At 38.7% G+C, this 13,223-nt stretch overlaps 1 protein-coding gene across 4 annotated transcripts in view; it reads left to right on the forward strand.

Moving 5' to 3' along the window:
• The window catches only part of MICU3 (mitochondrial calcium uptake family member 3), a 133,183-nt gene that overhangs the window by 23,741 nt on the left and 96,219 nt on the right, over positions 1 to 13,223 (forward strand). For all 4 annotated transcript variants that reach the window (XM_067530652.1, XM_067530654.1, XM_067530655.1 and 1 more), the window contains exon 2: positions 4,497 to 4,650. In XM_067530652.1, the coding sequence (XP_067386753.1) occupies positions 4,497 to 4,650 (154 nt within the window). The remainder of the gene's footprint in view (positions 1 to 4,496; positions 4,651 to 13,223) is intronic.

Genomic DNA, 13,223 nt, shown 5'->3' on the forward strand with positions numbered 1-13,223 from the left:
AGCCTTTATGAAAGAGATTTGTAGGTGTGGAAAATGTATTGTGATTTGGTAAAGAATCATAGAAAGAGTTACTTCTGACACTGAACTCTGGAGTAAGGAAAACCTTATGTATTCCAAAAGGTATTTTGTCTCTCCTTCACTGTAAAGTGTTTGACTGGAATCCTTCCCAGACAAATTCCTATGTAGTTTCCGTCTGTGTAAAGAAATAGATTAATTTATTATGTAGATATATACTATGAAAGCCAATATTTCAGCATATTAGATTAGGCTGTGTTATAGGCTTGCTTGGGTTCATATTGGATCATTAGCAGATGTAAAACTTAATTTGGTTCTAAACTGAAAAAATGAAAGCAACTATATTCACAGTAAAGGATATTACTCTTACTTAAAGATTTGGTTTTGTGAATTATTGCAACACATGGTATGAAATCCTAACCCCATTGAAGTCAGTGGCAAAACTCCCCTTGACTTCAATGGAGCAAGTTTTCACCCTTGTCATTTAAGATCTTGCAGAGCTAAGTTACATGAATTAAATTTAAGCATGTCTTAAAACTTCCTTGTGTACTGTGTGTCACTTTATTTTTATTATAGCACACAGTGCTTAAGAAATGTTAAAATACGTGTCTGACAATGCAGTAAATACTATTGGAAATGTCTCCATGGAAACACAAGCAACACTGAGATGGTCTGAATTGCTTCAAAGTGCACAGAACCTCAGCACATCCTCAAGTAATGCACCTGACTAGAAAAATATGCTAAAACTTCCTAAGCGATTCATTATCCATAGATCCTCTTGAGTCACTGTCATCTATTTCTATTATGATTATACTTGCTTAGTAAGTCCTTAAAATACAATCCTACTATGAAAGATGACTGAGCAAAAATGGCACTTGTGCCTACGTCCTATGTATATTCAGAATATCTGCTAATATTAGTGATAAAAATAATTGTCTATTCTCTTTAGCCCTGCAGAAGTTGCACAGCTAAAAGGAAGTGAGCTGGATTCTCCTCCTTCATGTGCATCAGAAACAGAATTGTTAACTAAATCTCCAATTGCAGGGATAATCACTTATATCTGTGCAAACACACTGAATAGGATGAGCTGCACAAATTTCACTGAAGGCATAACCTGCGTGCAACTGGGTTGCATAGGTGTCGGTGAGGCCATAATCTGAAGACAGTGAGGTTGCACATATATAATTTGAGGGCACAATTTGGCCTGCAGGATCTTTATTATGGCTGGTGGATGTGAAAGAAGGAAAAAACCAAGCTGCCCCCTCTCATCCCAGGGTGACTTTGCAGGGCTGGCAGTTAGAAAAAAATCTTCTCCTAGTACATTGGATTTAGAAATCATTGGAAAATATTAAAACTTGGAACCCCAGAGTGCCAGTTATAGTCACTTCTCAGGATTGTAATGTCAGTGTATACGTGATCTTAAAAAAAATTCGTAGTAGTTCTGATAAATTATTACTTTGTATGTAGCAAACTTTTTTTTTCTAAACTAAACTTGACTGTTTTAATATATTTTAAAGATATAGAAGTGCTAATCTAAAATGTAGAATAATATTCAGGACTTCTGGAAAGAGCCCTGTGTGCGCCGTTGGGAGGGCAGTGGGGGACTGATAGTTCTTGGGATCTTGGAGACAATGACTTCTAAAAATAAAAAGATTTTGAATTGCATGATATTACTGTATGGATTAGTCTTTCTCTTAGCCTAGTAGAGTCTCTGAATTTTGCAGTTTGTGAGTTGTTTTGGAGGTGAGCAAAAAGTGAATAGTAACAAGCTCACTTGTGGATTGTAACAAGTGGATTATTAGCAATTGGCAGATGCTAATACTTGATTCAAGTTTGTGTTTTTTCATAAGTAAATGGAGTCTGCATACTGTGTCTCCCTCCTCCTTCTAAACAATTCCCCTGATACAATTTCTGAAGCTTTCCATTAGACTTTTTTGTATGTTTCTAGTAATTAGTTAAACATATGTTTAAATAACAAGTCTGGCACTTCTGAACTGTGGCACAATCAGCTCTTGTAATATTTTCATTACATACCTAGACATCTTGATCAAGCAAGAAAAATGTTCAGTGGACTTTTCTTTAAAGGCTTAGTGATTCCTTTTTTGGGTGTTTGAAAAGTATATTTCTCAGTCTGAATTAGCAGAATGTATGGACAAACAATATATTTTAAAATACATTCTGGCTGCATTTAATTTACAAAAGTTGAATTCTGGATTATTTTCTTCAAGTCACAAAAAGTTACTTTGCCAGGTGATAAAATAATTGGCTATATAAAGGTATTCTAACTTCTGCTAAGATCTGAGGAGGCAGCATAACAAGTGTCTGCATACCATCTTGCAAGATAAATCTGTGGTGGTACTTGTACAGGACCCTTGCTTAGCATATGTTCAAGTTTAGGAATTGAAAAATTTGTCAGCAACTTCATCTAGATTGTTGCTAGTGGAATTGAATTTTTATTATATGTATTGTAGTTTTGGCTGTTGTTGGTTTGTTTTATTTCTGACTTACAGTCCAAGGTAACTGTTGTCATGAGTCCCCAAAGGGAAATGTTCAACCAGTTGTTGACACTCAGCCATTTATGAGCCCAGCACTGAATCTATTCTACAACACCAGTTTAAACTTTTAGTCATTTGGAGGGCTACAAGTTGGAGGTAAGTTTGGTTTTATTTCACCCCTGTAGGCTCACTAATGTGTTACTTTTTCAGATGGCTAAACATTTACATTTTGGAAACAGAACTCAAGAGCCTACATTTGTGACCACAGTAAACGTGACTTTTCCTTTTAATCACTGAAATCTAAACCTTACCCTTTCAAAGCTTTCTGAAAAAAATGTCTTCCATTTGTAGTTTAAGTTACCTCTTGGTGGACTCTAACTGCAAACATCTCTTAAGCTTGTTCTCTTTGTTGGAAGTGCTTGGGCTTCTTTCTAAAAACAAACTTTATATGGGTAGTTTCTTGGGTGATTAAAAAAAATTGAACTACTGTTTAGGATCTGTTAATTGTTGTCTTTGACTTAATAGTTTCAAAATTGTTTAGGTGGCAAAACTAACTAAATGGTATGTCTGTGAAATGAATAAAAGGTTAGAGTGAAATTATAGCTGTTTTGTCGCTTAGATATTAAATATTGGTAAAAGTTAACTATATCATTGTTCATTTTTAAGCTGTTGTTTTTTTCTGCATTTGTGATGAAAAGGTTGAAATGCTAATTTTTCCCTTTTGATATTGCCTCCATAGAAGCACGTGCCTAGCTACGTGGCCAAGGAATGTTTACAAGCAGGAGTTGGCAGTTAGGAGTATATGTGTATTTCCCTCAAAACCAATATTCTGTTATCAGATTAGGCAGTGCGAAAAGAGAACCATGAGGATTGATATCCTTTGTAATGTTGCTCTAGTTAGTTTTCAATGTAGTTTAAATATGGAGCCACTTGGTAGTAGCATTATGCCAATCAACACATAGGTGTGTGTGAGAGAGAGAGAGAATGGAATGTCCACCTGCAGCCACAGGATGATATGAAAGGTCTTTGGCAGTATCCCAAGAGTTCAAGTACTCCAGGCAGTTACAAACTTCAGAACTTCATATGAAGTTATGCCATTTAAGCAGGTTCTTAACTTTGGAGGAATGTCTCATCTGTTTGTTCCTCAAAGAGTATGGTAGTATTGATAGTACAAGCTATTGAATCCAGGATATTCATAGAAAGTTTACACCAGTAGAACCTCTTGCATATAAAATTTTCCACAATTGCACTTTACACTTAGAAGTAACAAAAAAAAAAAAAAAGTAATATTTTCCCCTTCCCACTGCATGTTTTCTTTCAAACTGCCTTGTGTCCAAGTTTTAAGATTTATCTGAAGTCTGGTTCCCAAGCTGTCTTCCAGTTATTGTTAGACATTTGTGAGTTTCAAACAAAGGTACCCTTGAACTTTTCTGTCCAGATCAACATAGTGAAAGTTCTCCTCTTGCCTGAGAATAAGATCTGGTCTATGCTGTAGACCTATATTGATATAAGTATGACACTTAGGGATGTGAAAAATCCACATCTCTGAGCGACGTAGTTATACCAACCTAAATCTCCTTGTAGACAGCGCTATGTAGACGAGAGCTTCTCCCGTTGACATAGCTGCTGCCTCTCCAGGAGGTGGATTAACTATGTTGATGGAAGAGCTCTCCCCCATCAGTTTACGGCATCTTCATTAATGTGCTTCAGTGGCACAGCTGTACCAATGTAGCATTTTAAGTGTAGGCTTGCCAGTTTTTGTGCCAAAAGGAAGTTTGTTGTTGAAACTTACAGGGGGTTGAAAATAAAATTAATAGGACCCTGTTGGTAGCCTTAGGCCCTTATCCTGCAAACACTTTCATGCATGCATTTAACTTTATACGTTGCACTTTTTATATTTGCAATTTGCTTTATAGTGAGTCTTGAAGACAGTGGTGAATGTAATAGAATAACTTTTCCTTCATGCTTTCTTTTGTGTCTGTTAAGGTCTCAGAAAGCAGATCAGACCTTGAAGATCTGGACCTTTATGCAACTTCTCGAGAGCAACGGTTTCGTATGTTTGCCAGTTTAGAATTTGAAGGCCAATTATATATGACCCCATATGACTTCATTCAGTCTGTTACAAATGATGAACCCAAAAGTAAGTTGGATTTTTGTATGGATGAAGTTGCTGTATTAAATGCTGATGATGCATGTTATCTTTCAGCTTGTTTTAGGTTACTGTTTCTGTTTTACTTGATGTGAAAAGAAACTGATGAGAATCCCAAAGGAGAATGGAGAAATCCAGAAATTCATTCTCATATTGATTGCTTAAATTAAAGTCAACTTTGTAATTCATTTTTAATTCCTTAAATCTTTAGTTAAACATTTTGTATTGTTTAAAGGTTTGCACAATAGGCATGCAAGATTTGAAGTTCATTTGTACTGACAGTTTCAGTTCCAGCTTTTTGAATATGCTAGTACTGCTGTATAACTCTTGTGTCATTTTCAGTGTGGTTATTATGTAAATAGGTAGATAGTGTTTTTTCCCTGTGCACTGTCTAGGACAGCTTTGTATTGCAGTTTTCACCGTTTTAAATGGTTATTTTTTGACCCTTTCAAGATTATGTAAGCTGTCTCATGGCTGAAGAGCTAATAACACTCTGAGTAAGAACCTCAGACCCTGAAGGAATCAATTTTCTGCATTACAAATTCACAGAAGTTGTCTATGATAGTTCATTTTCCACTTTTTTAACAAACATCTTTAGTTGGTTTATTATTAATGTCAATTTCAACACCAAAGGATAAATGCACAGGGAGGCGGAGTAGTGGGACACAACATTACTATCCATTTATTATAACATTATTTATATTACGGTAATGCCTATGATCCCTAGTCATGGACCAGTGCTCTATGGTGTTAGGCACTGTACAAACACAGAACATTCTTAACTGCTTGATTTTTCTGGCTCTCAAACTTGGAATGCTCTGGTGGCAACATTCACAACTCCTGCAAAAAATGAATGCCTTGTGTTGCTCAGGAATGATTTATGATAACTGACCTGAGTTGTTGTCGAAGTCCTTCTTTCTAAAGTCAACAGCACAAAGAACGCTGAAACCATCACCAGGGAACTGGCAAAACCAGTTAATGCAGCCTAAGTAGAGCTTGAAAGACTGTAGTTTCTTTCCCTTTTCTCTTAGCAACAACAGCACAAAAGAAAGGCTGTAGCTGTCTGACTCAAGTGATATCAAAACTGCTACAACTCTTGAAGTTTGCAGTGTTGTAGCCATGTTGGTCCCAGGATATTAGAGAGACAAGGTTGGAGAGCTGTGTGTAAGCTCGAAAGCATCCCTTTCTCTCACCAACAGTAAAAGATATTTCCTCACTCACCTTGACAATTCTTGAAGAAAGATATGTCTTTCCATTAATGAGAATTAAGTTGATGGAAGGACCTTCATCCTTGCAGCAGAAAGTAGCACAGAGACCCCCACCTATAGCCAAGAACTAGCCCATCAGCTGAACTTCCAAAACTTTTAAGTTTTGATCCAGGAAGCAGCATTTAACTTTTGCTTTCTTTCTTGTTTTCCCCCCACACACCCCCGTCTCTCCCCTGACTTGAGGAAATAAATTGGAGCCCCTTTACAGAGATGCCAGTCATCTCTAATTTTCAGTAATCCTCCCGATTTTAACGTGAAACTACGAAAGAGAGAGAGAGAGATCCATCACCACTTGGGTCAGGCAAACACCACAAATAATGCAGTGGGCTGCAGGGTGCATCATTCTGCCTTGCCCCTGTTGCGTATTCACAAACTGTGCAGTGAGAGTATGATAGGAAGCAAGCCTTAGTGATTTTGAATGGATTGGGATGCTACTGGATTCACCATCCAAACCACAAGCTGCATGTTGCTCTCTAACTGCTCTGTGTGACCTGTGCTGGACTACAGTAAGACATTCTAGGTTCCTAGAGTGAGCCAGCAGGGTCTACACAGGGCAGTTAGAGCGCAACATGCAGCATATGACTTTGGTGGTTAATCCAGCGCTTCAGTTCCACTGTCAATCACCACACAGAGCTTCACTGCACAGTCTGCAGAGGAAGAGAAACCGGAGGGGCAGGGGGGAGGCAGTGGCAGTAGTGGAGAGGAAATATGACACAGGAGTGAGAAGAGGAAGAGGATCATCTCAGGAGATTGTGATGGGATCCTCAGGGTACAATCTAGAACTGTGGGACCACTGCGCCCCCTTAACTCTCCAGCTTGCACTGTCTCTTACAGGTTTTTGCCAGTAACAAGCAGCAAACCACACCTAGTGCTGTTATCACTCAGCCACTTGCATGCTGAGGCACACCCAGCTAAATTGCATGAACTCTCCAAGCTACTCATGAACTATACACACTTTAGCAAACACTAGCAAATCTCCCAAGCCCCGAGTCTTGCATCCCAGAAATATTCTATCTTACACTGCTCAAGATCTTCTCTTGAACAGTGCAAGCTTATTAATTAGTTCGCCACTTTGTCAAAGGAAAGTGGTCATACACCAGCCTTTGTAACCTAAGCACATTTCCCAAGCATTGTTGACAAACTCACTGGTAAGGATAAAACATTAAAATAAGTTTATTAACTACAGAAAAATAGATTTTAAGTGATTACAAGTGGTAGGCATAAAGGTTAGAGAAAGTTACCTTAAGAAGATAAAAAATAAAAACATTCTAAATCCTAAATTTTTAGACTAAGCAAGAGTTGAATCAAACTGCACTTCTCATCCCACTGAATGTTGCATGTAGTTACAGTACTTAATACACAGGCTGAATTTCCTTCTCAGTTCCAGGATGAGTCCCAGTCCTCAGTTCAAAGTCTTTGTTTTCCCAGCATTCTTGTGGCCTTCAGTGTAGATGGGGGAGGAGAGAGGTGTTCTCGTGAAGCCACTTGTCCTTTATTTTATACTATCAGTCCCTGTCCCTGGAAAAGATACTGACCCATATTTTGACCCATATTTTGATAGAGCAATGAGTTTCAGCAGATCATGACCTTTCATATGATATCTTACATGCCATGCTTTGTATGAAATACCACAGCCATATACGAATGATGAATATGGGGATTGCAGAGTGCTAATTTGATGTACAGTGTGTCACAGAGATCTAGGCCTGGGACTGGTCAAGATAATAAAGGGCCTTAGGCAGCATAGAAGGGCAGCTCTCCTAAGGCTGCTCCTCTCTTCCCTGTTTAAAGGTGGGGTCAAGGGTGCAATGAAGAGGGGGCCCAGGCTCCCCCCTTGACCATAGATAGATTTCTCCAAGGGGAGTGTGGGAGAGGTCCAAGCAATTTCCCTTGTTCCTCCCTATATTTTTTTAATAAACATCCCTAAAAATCTCAGAGCAAGGTTGGCATCTCTGACAATGTTAAGTACCAACTTTACATCAGGATTTAGGCTACATTCCCTCTACCGTGCTCCAAACAGACTAATGCCTTAACTTTATTTAAAGCCACCCACTTGCAACACCATTTTCAGATATTCTGGAGTAGAGCTTCACCAGCTTTGCCCCTTGCATGCCTTCCCATACATAGCAATAACACAGTACCCAGGAGAGTTGAGCACATGTACCATATCTGGGACATCTGTTGTACCTCCAGATCTCTCCAACGGCTCACTTTCACTTAGTCATCCTAGGAGTTGAGTAGTTTGGTGACATACTAGTTATCCAACACATAACTAAATTCCTGCCATTGCCAATTAAGCATGCTTCTTATTTGCATCCTTCCCAGTGTAAATCATATAAGGAAAAACAAATAGAGAGAATGTCAGCCAAAGCTTCAAAGGAAGATCACCAGACTCTACTACATCCAATCTGGTGCAATAAACAAACAGCTATCACACATGGACCCAAAATAGACAGACAAGGATCTCATCTGCAACATAAGATCTCTAGTTAATAAGGGTTTGATCCTCCTACTATTTAAATCAATGCAAAAGTCCCATGAACTTTGATAGCATAGGATCGAGCCTTACATCATTTACCATCCATGATCTTACTGCCAGTGAGTGGCTTTACCTGATCTTTGTCACAGAAACCCAGCTGGCTGATATTGCAAGCCCAGCATTATCACTCTCCCAGAATATGTTATTAACCTTACACCAAGGGAGAAGAATCTGGAGGTGAAGTAGTCATTTTTTCCCTTTGATCTCAAATGCAGTAAACCTTATTTGAATCAAAATCCTTTGAATGCATGCAGTTCTAATCTTTGACGCCAAATACAAGACTAATCTGGACATCCTGCTAATCTATAATTCCTTAGAGATGCAGTCAGACATATTTATGAAATTTACAAAACTAGTAGCATTAGGAGACTTCACAACTGAGAGTAATTATTTAAAGGGATAGTGTAAGAGTATGTAGTTAAATGTAAGGGGATGAAATTAAGGTGGTAGCCCTTTTGCTTGGGTTATTTTAAAATTAGAGTGGACAAAAGACTAGCAAATGTACAATAGGGAACATTGCCAGTAGATGGACTAGATGACCATCAGGTATTAGATATTTGAACACTAGAAGAGACTTGAGTTTTGTCAGAAAGCAAAAGTGCCCTTTGAAAAGTAATAGGAGTAGCTATTTACTTTTGTTATATAGAAAAGCTAATAATACTAGACCTGGATGAGATTTCTGGTAGAATAAATACAGCTATTGTGACTGATTTACCCTGGAAATCTTATAAACCCTACAAAAGTCAAGAGTGTGTTCACTTCCTTTTTGATTAAACAGTGACTGAACATTGGATAATAGTAGCATGGTAAAAATGTGAAGTATTTTTCATAACTAAATTTTTATCTTTAGACAGTCATAATAAAATTATAGTATAAAACAAAAGCTATAATTAACTTCAAAATTATATTCCTATATTTCTAGTTTAGGATGGGTTTTTTAAAAAAAAACCTAATGTATTATCTGAAACTGTTTATGGGAAGTCAAGCTTATAATACTGTGATTTTTTGTCACCTAGATATATATTTGCACAAAAAAACTTTTGGAAAGAGGAAGAAATAGAATTTTATTGTGCTGCCTTTTAACTTTTCTGATTTGACTCAACAAAAATTATAGACAGCCTAATGTTGAGCTATGGGGTGGGGAGGGGGGTGTTCACATACACAATGTAAAACTCCACTTGCTTGTCTAGAATGGCAAACTTGCCATTCCAATTTAATGTCTCATGATTGGTGAATGTTTTCTGTCCAAAATACTCTATCTTTTCTCTCCTCCATCCCCTCCAACAAATACAAATCAGCCTATATCAGAATGAGTTGACTCTTTTAAAGATGTATAGTAGAGACATGTCTGTAATCCATATGTCAGATTTTAAACACAGTTACGTGAATAAATATCCAGCATGCTATATGCTTGGTTTGATATAGCCAAACCTTGGAGCCGGGGAAGGTCACAGACTTTCCGCGTTATGAACATGACCCAGTTATTGCCTTCAAATATCAATATGAGAAATGGTACTATTCATAAATTAATGAAATTCCAGTATAGCTGCTGAGTCTAATTGTTATACAATTCACTGACAAAAACTACTTTAATGAGAAGTTAAGGTTGACCAGTGGTATCTCGTGCCCTTCCAGAACATTGAGTTCAGCAAAACACTGACTATGGAAAACCAGAAAATGGAGTTAAGATACGTATCCAGGCAACCTTATTTCTTCCCTCTGGAGTTGGCAGTAGGCACTGGGTGGTGTTTGCATGCACTACAGCTACTTTCACTGTGTTAAGCATAGCTATATTAAATGGTGGAAGAATTAGTTGGAGAAGCTTGGCAGAGCTGTGATTGTAATATGAGGTGATCTGGGGGCACTGTGCCACTCTGGAGATGTGGATGAGCCTGTCTTCCTGACACCCATATGTATGATCAAAGGAAAGAGGTACAAATGTATTCAGAGATTTGGAGGACTCATTTCAGTACTGTGTTGTGTAGGTCATGGCAGTAGTGGGGCACAGGTCTTCTTCCCAAAGTTAAATGGGAGATGCATTGTGGTCTATGGGTTTTTTGAAAGGTAAGTGGAAAATACTGTGTTTAGATGGCATCCTGCACATCAGGGTGAAGGGGATGTAAAAGGGTTTGAAGGAGTTGTAAAATTTAGTATATGTGGTGTTTGTTTGAATGTAGGGCAGGTATAGGCAACTCTTGTTCAGTACAGTGCAAATGCAGAATGCAAGTACATGTGTTATGGGCGTATGGGGGCATCACTCAAGCAGATGCACCATTTCAGATTTTGGTGATGGTGGTGGCGGAAACTTTAACCATGATTCCAGGGGCTACTTAAGCACGTGAAAACTCTAAGTTTTTTTGCAGGTAATAACTTAGAAATTAGCTGACAGGAGCACTGTACCTAATTTCTATATAAAGAAAAAATATAACAAACACCAATTAAAGCCATATTTTAAGTTTATTTGTAAATTTAGAACACTTGGAAGATAATACAGCAAAATATTCCCAATCCCAAATGTTGAGGTATCAGTTTTGGAGCTTAACACAGATATCTGAAACACACGTTTGATACTTCGTATACTATTTTTAGTAGAGATAAATAAAATCTGTTTACAATCTGCTTACCCCTGCAATTGTTTTTTAAATGTCTTATGTTCCAAATTGTGAAGAGGAGAATGAGAAAAACGTTTAAAGGTATGTTTAAAGGTAAATACATTATTGAAAAACAAAAACAAAAAACCACTCAAAATATGAGCTAACACAATGGATAATGCCATGGTCTGATCTTAGCAAAATTGTCAACGGCCTTATTGATATCCAGGTGTTTTGAAGCTTCAGATTCACAAGCTAAAATTACCAAGTCACTTAAGTGCCCATCTCCCATTGTGGATCATATGTAGTCCTTTACTCTTTTGAGCACAGAGCAGTACCTCTCATTTGATGCTGTAGAAACTGGAACGCTCAACACCATATCTACAATAGGCAGCAAAGACTGATAGCCCCTTGGTAAGTCATTGAGAACATTCCAGAATTCAGAAATTGAAGTAAATTTTTTTGGTGCAGTGTGCTTCTTGGAAATTTCATCTTCTGCATCCAGATTGCCAAAATCGGTGCCTGTTAATTCATAGTGATCTGCAATTATTTTCAGTTTCTCATAATCAAGAAAGTTTTCACTTTTTAGGTCACAAGCTGTTAACTGGAAAGTAAACTGGAATTGGAGGTGAATATCAATCAAGCTCTACAAGAATTCTGTCCAGAACAGAATAGTAGAAATCAGATTTTATAGATTCTTGAGTGCTCTTGGGAACATCATGTGTAGATGACTGACCCAGTGTACTAGAAACAAGATACAATGCCAGCTTGAAGGATATTTTTTTAGGTCTTCTTTCCGTTTTTGTGTTGCTGTGCTCAGCAGTTACTTCCTGATCGGAATAGCAATTTCAAGTTTCTTGGCAATGATTTCAGCTTCATCACATAGCTCCTTTCATTTCCTTTTAGAGGCTCTCATTTCTTGAAGAGCAGCAACATTGCTTGCTACTAATTCCATGGCACTTGATAAATTCAGATTTTCATTTTGCAGTTCTGAAGCACTATTCAAAATCTTGAATATTCTTACCAAAATCAAGAGCCTTAATGGAAAGGAATAGCTCTTTGGCCTTGCCATCAAGCCCTTTGCGGTGCTAGCTGATGGGCCATCAGCTCTCTGAACTGAAATGGCCTCCAGTGTTTCCGCTACAGTGCCATGTCTTGCATGTAGTTTTTGGAGGGAGTCATACTGGCACGACCAGTGAGCTTCACCTTGTGGAAATGGAGAGAAAAACTCTCTGACAGGTTCGGTTTGGGATACGGGGGGGTTGGCGAGACAGTGATGATTCTGTGGGTTTGCTTAATCAATAAACCCTTTATTTTACAATAAACAATCCTATCCTTATAATAAAACAGTTCTATTTCTATAATAAACAGTTTCACAGCAAACAATTGCACAGCAAACAGTAATAGCAAAGGAGAGGAGAACTCCGTGCATGAAAGGACAAAATGCGCCACCCAAGACTTTAGCATTTTGTGATCTCTCCGGATCTCCGCATGGCTGCCAGCGTGTGACACTAGGGTGCCCGGTTTTGGAGTTCCCCAAAGAAGTTACAAGACAAACACAACAGAAAACAGTTAATCCATACTCACAAACATTATATACAGGTATACCATGCTGGCCAAATTCAGTTGCCATTTGCTTTAGATACTGCAGACGGGAGAGAGCCTCTGTGAGTGATCAGTTCACAGTGAAGTGGGCTGGGGAAGATGCGTCAGCCCACCGAACCGACACGACCAGGAGATACGCAGGGTACCGAGTAGATTCAATTTCTCTCTGCTCTCTGCTACCTGGGTTTGAACTTTTATAGTTTCCCGAGGTCAGCAGAGGCTAAGCCCCATTGGTTGCTATTTGCTGCATGACCTTCTAAGGTCATGGCTTGGAGTTTAGCCAACCAGGTGCTCCTGATTTCCCGGGCAGGTATGGACCCGCCAGCCAGGTGATTACAATTTTCCCGGGCAGTTGCTGACCACGCACCAGCAGGTGAGTTCACTTCATTTCCTTATAAGGAGACAGGTACGTGCGGCTCGTGCTGCTGAGTCAACCCTCCCTAAGTTGCCTCTTTATCTGCGTGCGGGGGGCGGTGCACATGGTGCTGCAGACGCCACTATGCGATTTTGTCTCCACACACCTAATCTACCTAGCTCAAGTACCTTCTGGCCTAGCTCCTG

This window comes from Emydura macquarii, unplaced genomic scaffold, assembly GCF_026122565.2.
Source record: "Emydura macquarii macquarii isolate MOO-44397 ecotype Brisbane River unplaced genomic scaffold, CSIRO-AGI_Emac_v2 contig_3108, whole genome shotgun sequence".
In the NCBI taxonomy this organism is placed as follows: Eukaryota; Metazoa; Chordata; order Testudines; family Chelidae; genus Emydura; species Emydura macquarii.